Below are 13,734 nucleotides of genomic sequence, written 5' to 3' on the forward strand. Positions count from 1 at the left end.
GTTGGTAGGATTGTAAACTGATACAGCCACTATGGAAAATTCTATGGAGGATCCTCAAAAAATCAAAATAGAACAATCGTATGATTCAGCAATTCCACTTCTGAGAATATATCCAGAGGAAATGAAAATGCTAACTTGAAAAGATATCTACAGTCTTATGTTCATAATAGCATTGTTTATAATAGCCAAGGCATGGAAACAACCTAAGTGTGCATTGACAAATGAATGGCTAGATAAGATGTGGTATGTATGTACACAGTGGAATACATTTCAGTTGTTACAAAAAGAATCCTGCCATTTGTACTGTGGATGGGCATTGAGGGCATTATGCAGAATCATTTCGTCAGATAAAGACAGATTCTGTATGGTCTCCCTTTTATGTGGAATCTGAAGCAAAACTCAGAAGGAGAGATCAGATTTGTGGTTCTCAGAGGGTATGTGTGTGTGTAAAAGAGAATTACCGGAACATGGTCAAGAGTTAGAAGGTAAATAAGCACTAGAGATGCAATGTACAGCATGGTGACTACAGTTAACACTGCTGTGTGATACATATGATACATATGTGTTTTACATATGAAAAGTTCAGAGACGAGATTTTAATGGTTCTTATTACAAGGAAAAAACGTATTTTTTTCTTATTCTTTTTACTGAACTTAGATGGTCTGTATCAGCTAAACTTAGGGTAACCATTTCACAGTATGTATAAGTCAAACCGTTATGCTGTACACCTTAAACTTTTGCAGTGATATATGTCAGTTATATCTCAGTAAAACTGGGGAAAAAATTTATGGTCATTTCTTAATATATGCAAAACATTATGTTGTGTACCTGAAGCTCATATAATGTAATATATTAATTATATCTCATTTTCAAAAAACTTTAGCCATTATTAGGGAAATGTAATGGTCTATCATTGTGTTTTTCATATTTCCCTGAAGTTTAATGATTTGGCCACATTGTCATATTCTTTTTGGCCATTTGAATGTCCTCTATTATTAAGTAGCCACTTACGTGTTACCTTTTTTTTTTAAGTTGGTTTACTTGTCTTGTGGATATATAGGACGTCTTAATGTCTGGATTTGAGTGTATTGTGAATGTCTTCTGGTTTATATATTCCCTTTTGACTTTCTTAATGGAGATTTTGATGAAGAAAAACAATTTAATGTCACTGATAGGTAATTCTAGAGGAGATCAGTTCTGGGTGTTCATTGGAAGGACTGATGCTAAAACTAAAAGTCCAATACTTTGGCCACCTCATGCGACGAGCTGACTCACTGGAAAAGACTCTGATGCTGGGAGGGATTGGGGGCGGGAGGAGACTGGGACGACAGACAATGAGATGGCTGGATGGCATCACCAACTTGATGGACACGAGTTTGAGTGAACTCCGGGAGTTGGTGTTGGACAGGGAGGCCTGGCGTGCTGTGATTCATGGGGTCACAAAGAGTTGGACACGACTGAGTGACTGAACTGAACTGAACTGAACTGATAGGTAAACTTTTAGGTAAACCAGTTCTGATTTCTAAAGTTATAACTCTAATGGCTAACCAGATTGATTTATAATAAAAACCAGTTTTCAGTTATGTCTCAAGCAGTAGAGTAGGGTAGACCTTACTTTCAAAGAAAAGGAAAACCAAAGTATTAATATCCTGACTTTAACGGGAACATTCAGATAACATACATAAGTTGTGAAATCCATGATTGTTAGTTTAATTATATCATATTATGTTTACAAATGGACTTCCCTGGTGGCTCAGACGTTAAAGAATTTGTCTGCAATGTGGGAGATGTGGCTTTGATCTCTGGGTTGGGGATATCCCCTGGAGGAGGGCAGGGCAACCCACTTCAGCCTGGTGAATCCCCACAGCCAGAGGAGCCTGGAGGGCTAAAGTCCATGGGGTTATAAAAGAGTCGGACAGCGCTGAGTGACTGAGCACACAGCACATATATATAAATGTTAAATTAAGATCTGGGGAAGTGTGAAACTACAAAGTATCTATCACTGAGCCTTTGGGATTTTATTCTGGAAAAGATGTATAGTTTTGGTTTAGGACAAGAAAGCTCTTTTTTGGTAATACATAGATATTTCTGTTCCCACTCTGTCATTTATGGAAGTAGAAAATACAAATAATGTCTCTTTTTTCTGTATACCATAGAGCAGTTTCAAGTGAGTATACTCAGCTAATACTGAAAATTAGGAAAAGGTTTAGCATAATTGGCAGTATACAGAAATGAGTTAGGTGCTGTGGAGGAGGTTAAATTGTGAGTTACAGCCTACACATCCCTGAGAGAAATATAGATGTGCCCTTATTGAAGGAGGTAGAAAGATGTACCTAAGCCAACAAGAGAAGTGGGGAAGAGACAAAAGGAACGGATGCAGATAACTCCACCACACCCTTAGCTTGTGAGCAGTTCGGGCCTGTGCATGCTTTATCAGTCTCCTGTGCCACTGACTGGGTGGGTGCTGAAAGTCGAGGGAAGAGGAGGAACTCCAGCGCAAAAACTGCACACTGGTTTCTGGTCAGTAAAGAACCAAAGCCTTTTTCATTTGAGGGTGAAGTGGGAAAGGACTTTGCCAGAGAACATAAATGTTATCTGAAGGAGAACATTTAAGGCTGAAAGAGACTAATGGTTTTAGTTTTTATTGGGGTGTAATTGATTTACAGTGCTGTGACTTTCAGGTATACAGCAAAGTGAGTCTGCTATATAAATATGTCTGGCCACTCTTCTTTAGGTTCTTTTCCCATATGGGCTGTTAGAGAGTACTGAGTAGAGTTCACTGTGCTCTGCAGTCGGTCCTTACTACCTGTTTATGTATGGTAGTGTGTCTTTGTCAATCCAATCTTGCAGTGAATCCCTCCCCCCTCACCAGTAGTTTTTTAAGCAGAGGCCCAGGATTTCAATCAGATTAAACATGGCTTCTTTGATTGAAGGAGAGGTGAGGGTTAACTGTAACACTTTATTCCCAGGAACTGGGGTTTCTTGTCTTGGCAATCCTTGAGGCACTATGAGGAAGGGCGGTTTTAGATCCACCAAGCAGTTCAGAATGATCTCTGTTCATTTCCAAAGCAAACCATTCAGTGTCACAGAAATCCAAGTCTGTGCCCCGACCAGTCATGCTGAAGAAGCTGAATGGTTCTATGAAGACCTACCTACAAGACCTTCTAGAGCCAACACCCAAAAAAGATGTCCTTTTCATTACAGGGAACTGGAATGCAAAAGTAGGAAGTCAAGAAACACCTGGAGTAACAGGCAAATTTGGCCTTGGAGCACAGAATGAAGAAGGGCAAAGGCTAATAGAGTTTTGCCAAAAGAATGCACTGGTCATAGCAAACACCCTCTTCCAACAACACAAGAGAAGACTCTACACATGGACATCACCAGATGGCCAACACCAAAATCAGAGTGATTATATTCTTTGCACCCAATGATGCAAGCTACCGCACAGTTGTACTCATCTCACACGCTACTAAAGGAATGCTTAAAATTCTCCAAGCCAGGCTTCAGCAGTATGTGAACCGTGAACTTCCAAATGTTCAAGCTGGTTTTAGAAAAGGCAGAGGAACCAGAGATCAAATTGCCAACATCCGCTGGATCATGGAAAAAGCAAGAGTTCCAGAAAAACATCTACTTCTGCTTTATTGACTATGCCAAAGCCTTTGACTGTGTGGATCACAATAAACTGGGGGAAATTCTGAAAGAGATGGGAATACCAGACCACCTGAGAAATCTATATGCAGGTCAGGAAGCAACAGTTAGAACTGGCCATGGAGCAACAGACTGGTTCCAAATAGGAAAAGGAGTATGTCAAGGCTGTATATTGTCACCCTGCTTTATTTAACTTATATGCAGAGTACATCATGAGAAACACTGGGCTGGATGAAGCACAAGCTGGAATCAGGGTTGCCGTGAGAAATATCAGTAACCAGATATGCAGATGACACCACCTGTATGGCAGAAAGTGAAGAGGAACTAAAAAGCCTCTTGATGAAAGTGAAAGAGGAGAGTGAAAAAGTTGGCTTAAAGCTCAGCATTCAGAAAACTAAGGCTCTCGTTCCTTTTACCTCGTTGCAGCTGAGAAAGCAGCATGGGTCACCAGCAGCTCTACTGGAGCCATCTGAGAAAATTCGGCCAGGGTTCTCGCTCTTGCCGGGTCTATTCAAACCGGCACGGTCTGATCCAGAAATACGGCCTCAATATGTGCCGCCAGTGTTTCCTCCAGTATGTGAAGGACATCAGCTTCATTAAGTTGGACTAACCGAACTTCCTTAGATGGCTCATCCAGCACATCAACCTTAGGCGGAAATACTAGCTCTTTGTATAAAATAAAAGTTTTCAAAAAAAAAAAGAAAACTAAGATTGTGGCGTCCGGTCCCATCACTTCATGGCAAATAGATGGAGAAACAGTGGAAACAGTGTCAGACTTTATATTTTGGGGCTCCAAAATCACTGCAACTGGTGACTGCAGCTAACTACACTCTGGGTACAAAGGTGGTTGTAGCTGTTTTCTTGGAATCTGTCCATTGAAATATTAGTATTAATCCCAATTCAGTTTTCGTGTTTGAAGAATAGTTTTCTTTGTATAAGACATTTTTCATTCTGTAGCTTGGTTATACACGTACATTTGTGGTTACTGAATCCAATCCATATGAGGTTCATATTATTCCCATGGAGTGGGAACCACTGATGTGTTCTAACGTAATAAGAGTTTTGGACCCAATTACAGAGTGCGTGTGTGCGCGTGTGCATGCATGTACATACATGCGCAGGACTTGTTTTCCCCACATCAGTAAGCAGGTTTTAAATATCAATTGAATGACTTAACAATTCAGCTCAGTTCTAACACTGTCTGCCTGGAGGTAACGTCACATTCCAGAGGTGAAGGGCTCAGTCCCATAAGACCATCCTTGGCTTCAGATGCCAGTTGCAAAGTCCAGGTTGTCACCTGTGCTTTGATTTGATCCCCCTCTTTGGGTTTGATTAGTTTTTGCTAGAGTGATTCATAGAATTGAGAAACATTTTTCTTACTAAGTTTTCCAGTTTATTACAATAAGAGGATATAACTCAGGAATAACTAGATGGAAGGCATAAATACTTAGGGTGCAAGGTACAGAAAAAAGCATGGAACTTTCTTTCTGTCTTCTCTGGCACCACTATCCGCAAATCTTCATGTGTTTTTCAAACCAGAAACACTCCTTTTTGTTTTTTATGGGGTTGACTTGAGTTTATTTCCTGGAGGTGGGGGAGGAGGGGCCCATTGAAAGTTTCAACCCTCTTGATCATCTGGCAACCAAGTTAATTCCTAAAGTGGACTCCAGAAGTCACATAATTAACAGGAGAGGGCTGGATGCCATCACTGACTCGATGGAGGTGAGTTTGAGTGAACTCCTGGAGTTGGTGATGGACAGGGAGGCCTGGTGTGCTGTGATTCATGGGGTCACAAAGAGTGATACGACTGAGCGACTGAACTGAACTGAACTGAAAAATACTTTTGGGCTTCCCTTGTGGCTCAGCTGGTAAAGAATCTGCCTGCAATGCGGGAGACCTAGATAAAAAGCAAAGATAACTTTTGCTTTTATCATTTAAGATATTCCAGCCGTTTTAGGAGCTCTTATACCATAAGAGGGGACAGTGACCAAATATGTATTATTGTAAATCGCAGTGTCATGTTTTCTTTTATTGAATAGCTGAAAAAACTTAGGCTTAGATTTGTGAGGAGGTTTTTCCATAGAGACACAGCAAGAACTAGACCCTGAAATACTGTGATTTTTTTTTTTTTTTACGTAGTGTTTTTATGCCTTTAATTGCCTGGATATTTCTGAATTTTTTACTTTGAAATAAGCAAATATTAATGGACTGAAGGTCTAACAGCCATACTTGAAAATTATCATCCAGATTTATTATTTCCAGGTATTTGAAGAAACTGGTTTTGATATTAAAGATTATATTTGTAAGGATGATTACATTGAACTTCGGATCAATGATCAGCTTGCTCGTTTGTACATCATTCCAGGGATTCCAAAAGATACAAAATTTAACCCGAAAACCAGAAGAGAAATCCGGGTATGTAATTGAGAAGAATTTTCAGATTGCTGGATGGTATCTAATTGAATGATGTAAGAAATTGCTTTTAGAAACTCCTTGATAATTAATTTTCTTGTGTTTCAGAATATTGAGTGGTTCTCCATTGAGAAATTGCCTTGCCATAGAAATGATATGACCCCAAAATCCAAACTTGGTTTGGCACCAAACAAATTTTTTATGGCCATTCCTTTTATCAGGTATGTTTGTATTTTTTAAAATATGAAACTTCACAATTCTGATAGTTTCTTTACATAGCCAAGTTTTAAAAGTGAATTCTTAATGTCTCCATAGACCATTAAGGGACTGGCTTTCTCGAAGATTTGGAGATTCCTCAGATAGTGACAATGGATTTTCCTCAGCTGGTAGCACACCAGCTAAACCCACTGTGGAAAAATTGAGGTAAAGAAACAGATGTGTTGGATTCTGACTTTTTGGTCTATTTTAATACATTAGTAGCATTTTGCTTAAAGTTTGCAGAGGTATGGCTTCCTTTTATAGGTACTATTTTGTTACTAGTCTCACAGATAATAGACATTTTAGAGGGGTGGTTTTTGGATGAGAGGTTAATTGAAGTTATAAAGGAGCTTCAGGCATATTTTAAAATAGTATACACAAGAGAGTGTCAGCTTTTTAGGTGGATAGCTAGAGTAAGGAAAAGAAAATAATTCTTTCTTTCTTTGTATGTATTCATAGTGCTTGTTCTGTGTTCTCACGTCTTTACTTTGGAAATAATTGCATTTCTGTATGTGGTTGAATGTCTGTTTTTGTGAGGAGGAGATGAGGGAGGCTTGTTCGGAAAGATGTCACTTTGAAGACTTGGCACCTTTCCTTTACCTAGCCTAGGCTGTACATTATAAGGAGTGAGTATTACATGGATAAGAACTGCAAAGAGCATTTTCTTGTTTGGGACGTAATTGTATCCAAATCACAATTATGGAGTAGGCTAAATCTGAAATTCAGTTCATTTCAGTCTCTCAGTCCTGTCTGACTCTTTGTGACCCTGTGGACTGCAGCATGCCAGGCCTCCCTGTCCATTACCAACTCCCGGAGTTTACACAAACTCATGTCCATTGAGTCATTGATGCCATCCAACTATCTCCTCCTCTGTTGTCCCCTTCTCCTCCCGCCTTCAGTCTTTCCCAGGATCAGGGTCTTTTCAAATGAGTCAGCTCCTCGCGTCAGGTGGCCAAAGTATTGGAGTTGCACCTTCAACATTAGTCCTTCCAATATAATTTTCTGAAATAAGGATGTGTATTTGTAATCAACTTGTAGAACTTTGCCTTGTTAGGTTCAGAGAGAGTTGCTTTCTAAATTTTCCCTAAGTTAGATGCTTTGTTTTTATGCTAGAGCTTTAAAAGTAAACAATAGGAGTAAATCACACCTACAGTCAATATTTTTTAAATACATAGGGAAGATTCCATTTTAGTTGGATTTTATGAGGACAGGAGATTGGACTAAATTCCTTGAAAGTCATTTGTGCCTTTCAGAATCTGACTATAATCACCAAAGTATATACTACTAGATATAACTGAAGTAGAAAAAACAGGAATGTAGTCATGATTTAAAAAACCCAATAACTACTAAAAAGTTATGAAATAGTGATAGTGTTTGAAAAGAAATTGTGTCACTGTTTAAGAATCTGTTATCCATAGTGGTATGATACGATTCTTACATCTTTCTGTTGGTATTAGGGTTTGTGATCCTAGAGAATGGAATAAGGAGATAATGAAACAACTTCTCAAACAAATTTCAGGTTTCTCAGGCAGGGTGATGTCTCTTCTTAGCATATAGACTAACTCTAGTGACGTGTTGGAGGAATTACGTGAATTTTGTCTAAAGAAAGAGAGCCTGCAACTTAATCACAATTTTTAAATGGAAAAGGGGACAGATTCTGAAATATTCAGAAACATTCTTACTATAGTATGGATCTTAGGATCAGTGACTGACTCTGGACCGTATTAATACATGTAAGTGGTACTATAGAATACAATTTATCTTTACTACCAACTATTACTACAAAATATTATAGTATTTGAGACTGGATCTTTATTTAATATGCTTATCTATCATTTTGAACTCCTTAATTTCCTTGGAAGAAAAGCTGTGACAACTCTAAACAGAGTATTAAAAAGCGGAGACATCACTTTGCAGACAAAGGTCTGTACAGTTAGAGCTATGGTGTTTCCAGTAGTCATGTATGGATGTGAGAGTTGGACTGTAAAGAAGGCTGAGCGCTGAAGAATTGATGCTTTTGAACTGTGGTGTTGGAGAAGACTTGAGAGTCCCTTGTACTGCAAGGAGATCCAACAAGTCCATCCTAAAGGAAATCAGTCAGGAATATTCATTGGATGGACTGATGTGAAGCTCCAATACTTCGGCCACCTGATGTGTGGAGCTGACTCACTGGGAAAGACCCTGCTGCTGGGAAAGATGGAGAGCAGGAGGAGAAGGGGGCGACAGAGGATGAGATACTGAGACGGCATCATTGGGCTGGACATGACTTAGCGACTGTACAACCACAGCAGCAGCATAGCTCGGGTTTTCAGATCTTCCAGCGTGGAGGGCCCACACTGACCTGGGCAGGGTCAGATTCTGTACGTCTGCATCCGAGTGAGAACTGAATGTCTGTCCTACTGTAAAAATCCTCTGACACGTGTTTATTTAGAGTAGCTTCATTTATTGGCTTCATCACTAAATTTATTAAATTTGTGAAAGAATTATTTCCTTCAGATTCTTTTGTTGTTTGGCCAGGCTGCAAGGCTTGCGGGATCTCAGTCTTCGTCCATGGCTTGAACCTGTGTCTGCAGAGTTCTAACCACTGGGTTGCCAGGAAATTCCCCAGGTTTTAAAAGTATAGACATTTTAGGAGGAGGTGGTATCAATAATTTAGAAAAGTTTGGGACTAAAAATAATAGATTATCACCCCATTCAAGAAATGTGGAGTGGTAGGCATTCTTCTGGGTTCTGGGAGTAGAGCAGTAGACAAAGTTGACAAGAATCCTCTTGCCCTTGTGGAATTTAAACTCCAGTGAGGTGAGGCAGATAGTGAGTTAAGTAACATTTACAGTCTATTAGATAAACTCTCAAGGTTTGGGAAGAAGTATCAGTAAAAATTTCCTGATTTTATTTTTATTTTGCAATCTTGTTATAGTCGAACCAAATTCCGCCACAGTCAGCAGTTATTTCCTGAAGGTTCTCCTGGTGACCAGTGGATAAAGCACCGGCAACCACTGCAGCATAAACCATATAATAATCATCACGCTGAAATGTCTGATCTTTTAAAAGCAAAGGTGAGTGATAATACATTTAAAGAGTTTCATAACTTAAGATCATTTGACTTTGAAATGCATTTGAGTTGAGGCATTGCAGATTAACAGTTGTAGAGCTCTTAATTGTTCATCCAAGGAGCCTGTGTTCCTGATTTGTGATTTGAAGCTGGGATGAGACTCTTAACCTTTACAGCTTTGGTATTAATCCAGTGTAGTAAGGAATATGAATTATCAATAACATCTGATTTTGGTAAATATGTTACCAGTGAAAGGTTCATACTGTGTTGTTCTTCAGTGTATGATTATATCATAGTTTATTTATCCATTTTACTCTTAGTGGACATATTTGTTGTTTCACTTGGGGACTTTTACAAATTATACTGCTAGGAATATTTCTGTACATGTATTTTGATGAATATATACAGTTCTTTTGAGTATATAGAATTGTTGGAGCAGTGGATATACCTATGTTCTTAGGTATATATTTCAAACAACGTTCTAAAGTAATTTGTATCCCCTGCAAAATATTTGAGAGTTCCATTTGTTGCATATCCTTACTGATATTTGGTATTACCTGTTACTTTAACCATCTGTTTAGGTACCACTCTTTACTTTTCTTCTTTTACAAATATACTGGGTTCGTCAGAATTTAAAACTTCTGTGCTTGAATGGTCACTGTCAAAAGAGAAAAAACACCCATGAAATGGGAGAGTTTGCAAATCACATATCTAATGGGTTTATGTCCAGGATATATGGAGACCTCTTATAGCTCAACAACAACAAAGAAGAAACAATTAAAAAAAAATGACTACACAACAACTTGAATAGACATTTATTGAAAGAGGACATTTACATGGTCAATAAGCACATGAAAATATGCTCAGTTGTGAAGTAATAAAGATGTAGTAAAAAATGGAAAATAATGAGTTGACAAGAATGTAAAAAAGTTGGAACCCTTGTGTATTGCAGGTGGGAAGGTAAAATGGTACAGCTGCCATGGGACAGCTTGGTGGTTTCTCAGAAGGGTACAAATAGAATTACCATGTGACCCAGCGGTTCCACTCCTTGGTTCATATTCAAAAGAATTGAAAGCAGGGACTCAAAGAAATAACTTACATACCAGTGTTCACAGTAGTGTTGTTCTTGATAGCCAGAGGGGGGAAACGACCTACATGTGTGTCAAAAGATTAATCGATAAACAAAGTAAACATACAGTGAATGTTATTTGGCCTTTAAAAGGAATGAAATTATACATATGTGCTACAGCATGGATGAACCTCAGACACAAAAGGACAGGTACTATATGATTCCACTAATTAATTTGAGATTACCAGAGCTGAGAGACAGGAAAAAGTAGTATTTAATGGACAGAGTCTCTGCTTCAGTGATGGAAAAGTTCTGGAGATGGGTAGGTGGTAGTTGCACAGCGTTGTGACTGTACTTACTGCCACTGAGCTGTCCATTTAAAAGTGGTTCAGGTGGTAGGTTTCATGTATGTGGAACACAGTAAAAAAGTAAATATCGAAAAGAATGGAATGAAATAATGGAGTTAAATGTATGTGCTAACGTGAACCTCTGAAAGCTATTTCCCTTCCTTTCTTTATTGTTTTCAAGCTATTTTAAGAACTAAATTTTTTCTGCAGGTAGATAGGATGTACATAAATGTATTTATTGTAAAATAATAATAAAATTATTCTTTGCACTGTTTTAGCTAGTTCTCTTAAAGACCTTTAAGGCCAAATTAATGTTTAAAAACTTTTAAGTTAAACTTAGAGTTTATTTGCAAGAAAATTAAATTGACTCATGTTTAAGCAATATAATAGCAAGATGTTAACTACTGCATGTTTAGGTTTTAGGTCTAAATTTAGGGATTAAATGTGAAAGTGAAATTCTCTCAGTCGTGTCCAACTCTTTGTGACCCCATGAACTGTCCATGGGGATTCTCTAGGCCAGAATCCTGGAGTGGGTAGCTGTTCCCTTCTCCAGGCAGTCTTCCCAACCCAGGGATTGAACCCGGGTCTCCCACATTGCAGGCAGATTCTTTACCATCTGAGCCAAACCAATCTTATTTATTATTTTATATAAAAAGATTATTAATTAAAAAATTCCTATTTATTAATAGTTTAAAGCAGGTTTTAAGGTAACAGTGATCACATCTGGTGCTTGCTCTAAGGACTGAAGGCAACTTGCTTCAGTGTTCCTTCATAGAGAGATTTTCTTTGATAGTCATAGGGTTTTCAAAGTTGTTTCTAGGGAACATTGTATTTGCTATTCATATCTTGCTCTGTATAATGAAAGATGTTGATAGTGGTTCTTTGGTGTTTCAGGAAGATTTTGGGGGGCTTTGCTGAACTCTGATTGAACCAGCTAAATATACTCATGGGGTATATTGTTTTACCCTGTTAAATTGTGTTGTACGTTTACATTTTATTTCTTATTGGAAAAACAGAGTCAAAGTATAAGGGGAAATGGCAGAAAACAGTATCAAGATTCACCTAATCCAAAGAAAAGAGCAAATGGGGTCCACAGCCAGCCAGCCAAGCAACAGAATCCCTTGATGGTAAGAGTTAACAAAGCTCGTGCTAAGGCAGTTCATGCTTTTTAGGATGGGGCGAGGGCATTGTCAAGGCATTCTGAATTGCTTTATGACAGGATTTTTATGAATCTGTGTGTGTGCTGTTCCCCCACTAAGAAATCTCTGCCTACTCTTGGTTATAGATTTGTCGTATTGGTTCAGTTGTGCATCTGATCTTTACTTTTTTATGTGGGTATTTGTTTATCTCTTTGCTTACGATTTTTAACATTAGTTTTTATTGGAGTATAGTTGATTTACAAAGTTGTGTTAGTTTCAGGTGAAAAAGTGGATCAGTTATACATATGTCCACTCTAGATTCTGTTTCTGTATAGGTCATTACAGAGCACTGAGGAGAGTTCCCTGTGCTGTTCTGTAGATTCTTATTAATTATCGATATGTGGATATTTAGACTTTTTTTAATACTTTGGAAACAGTGTTAGTCAAGTCTCCTTTCCAGATCAGTTCAGTTAGTTCAGTCGCTCAGTCATGTCCAACTCTTTGAGACCCCATGAATCACAGCACGCCAGGCCTCCCTGTCCATCACCAACTCCCGGAGTTCACTCAAACTCATGTCCATCCATCTTAGGTATTCTATTTTTCTAAATAGTGTCTGTATTATTTTAATGAAGTTAAAAGTTTGGAATAGCTTCACAGTGTGTTTTATTTTTCTTCAAATCGATAGAATTCAGAAAACGAAAACAAAACACTCACAGCCAATGCCATAGTCATTAGACTAGGCTGAAAGGCAGATACCTGTGAGCATTTTAAGACATTTATTTCCTTTCTTTTAGTCTGTGTTCCAGAAAGTAATTCATAACTAATAAGCTTCCTAGCTTATCTTTTCCATAAGTCCTGGTATTTCTATACTGAATTTTTTTATATTGTAGCTTCACCTGTTTTTCCTCCTTTAACAGTGGGTAATAATAGTAATTTCAGATATTTAGCGAGAGTATTTCCCCTGAATTCCTGGGTGCCGTTGACTTAACCTGGAGTGTTTGATTCCACAAGCAAGCACAAGTTAAGTGTTTAATGTTGGACTCCGTGCTCCCTATTAGTGCACTCCACTCCGGTAGAAATAGTGACAGGAACAAAGAAGACAGTCTTAATAGGTGGTCAGAAAGCTTTTAATCTAGTTCAGCATCTGTCCCTAACAAAAGCTGGACCGATTAAGATGATAGTGTTGTATAAATGTTAATTCTCCTCAAATTAATATATAGCTTTAATTCAGTACCAATCAAAATCCTTTCGGATTTTTTTGGGGGAACTTCACAAATGACTCGTATTTGTCTGGAAGAACTTGAATAAGTTTTTATTTATTTATTTATTTATTTTTTTCAACTTTCTTTCTTTCTTTATTTTTTTTTTTTGAAGTGAAACATATGGAGGCTTTAATATACTTCAAAGGTGATTCAATGGGGAAATGATGGATTTTTAAATAAATGGTCCCGGTACAACTGTTTCTTCATCTGGATAAAGACAAAATTACAGAAAGTCAAATAAACTTCAGATGACTAAAGATGTACATGCAAAAATATTAGTGCAATGAAATACAGTAAAACCTAGGAAACTTCATGAATAATCTCAGATACAGGACATTTTCTTAACTAAGACAGGAGAACCAGAGACTATAAAAGAATAGACAAAAGAATATAAGAATAGATATACATACATATGCACACAGAGAAATAACAGTGAATAGAGACCATAAAGAACATCAGGAAACAAATGATAAGTGTGGAAAAATGTCATTCCAATGTAGAGATTTTATTTACAATTGAAGAGCTCTCATAAATTAATAAAAGACAA

General features: G+C 37.9%; 1 protein-coding gene and 1 pseudogene across 2 annotated transcripts in view; both read left to right on the forward strand.

Annotated features, from left to right (window-relative positions):
- Nucleotides 1–13,734, forward strand: part of DCP2 (decapping mRNA 2) — a 58,780-nt gene that overhangs the window by 32,846 nt on the left and 12,200 nt on the right. The window contains exons 5-9 of one of the 2 annotated variants that reach the window (XM_088840142.1): nt 5,896–6,063; nt 6,169–6,281; nt 6,376–6,483; nt 9,236–9,374; nt 11,803–11,913. In XM_088840142.1, the coding sequence (XP_088696268.1) occupies nt 5,896–6,063; nt 6,169–6,281; nt 6,376–6,483; nt 9,236–9,374; nt 11,803–11,913 (639 nt within the window). The remainder of the gene's footprint in view (nt 1–5,895; nt 6,064–6,168; nt 6,282–6,375; nt 6,484–9,235; nt 9,375–11,802; nt 11,914–13,734) is intronic. The other variant, XM_088840143.1, reaches the window with a different exon arrangement.
- Nucleotides 3,240–5,837, forward strand: LOC148777001 (small ribosomal subunit protein uS14 pseudogene; annotated as a pseudogene).

This window comes from Moschus berezovskii, chromosome 9 (assembly GCF_049115385.1).
Source record: "Moschus berezovskii isolate FMDL1 chromosome 9, NW_MosBer_1.0, whole genome shotgun sequence".
Classification (NCBI taxonomy): domain Eukaryota; kingdom Metazoa; phylum Chordata; class Mammalia; order Artiodactyla; family Moschidae; genus Moschus; species Moschus berezovskii.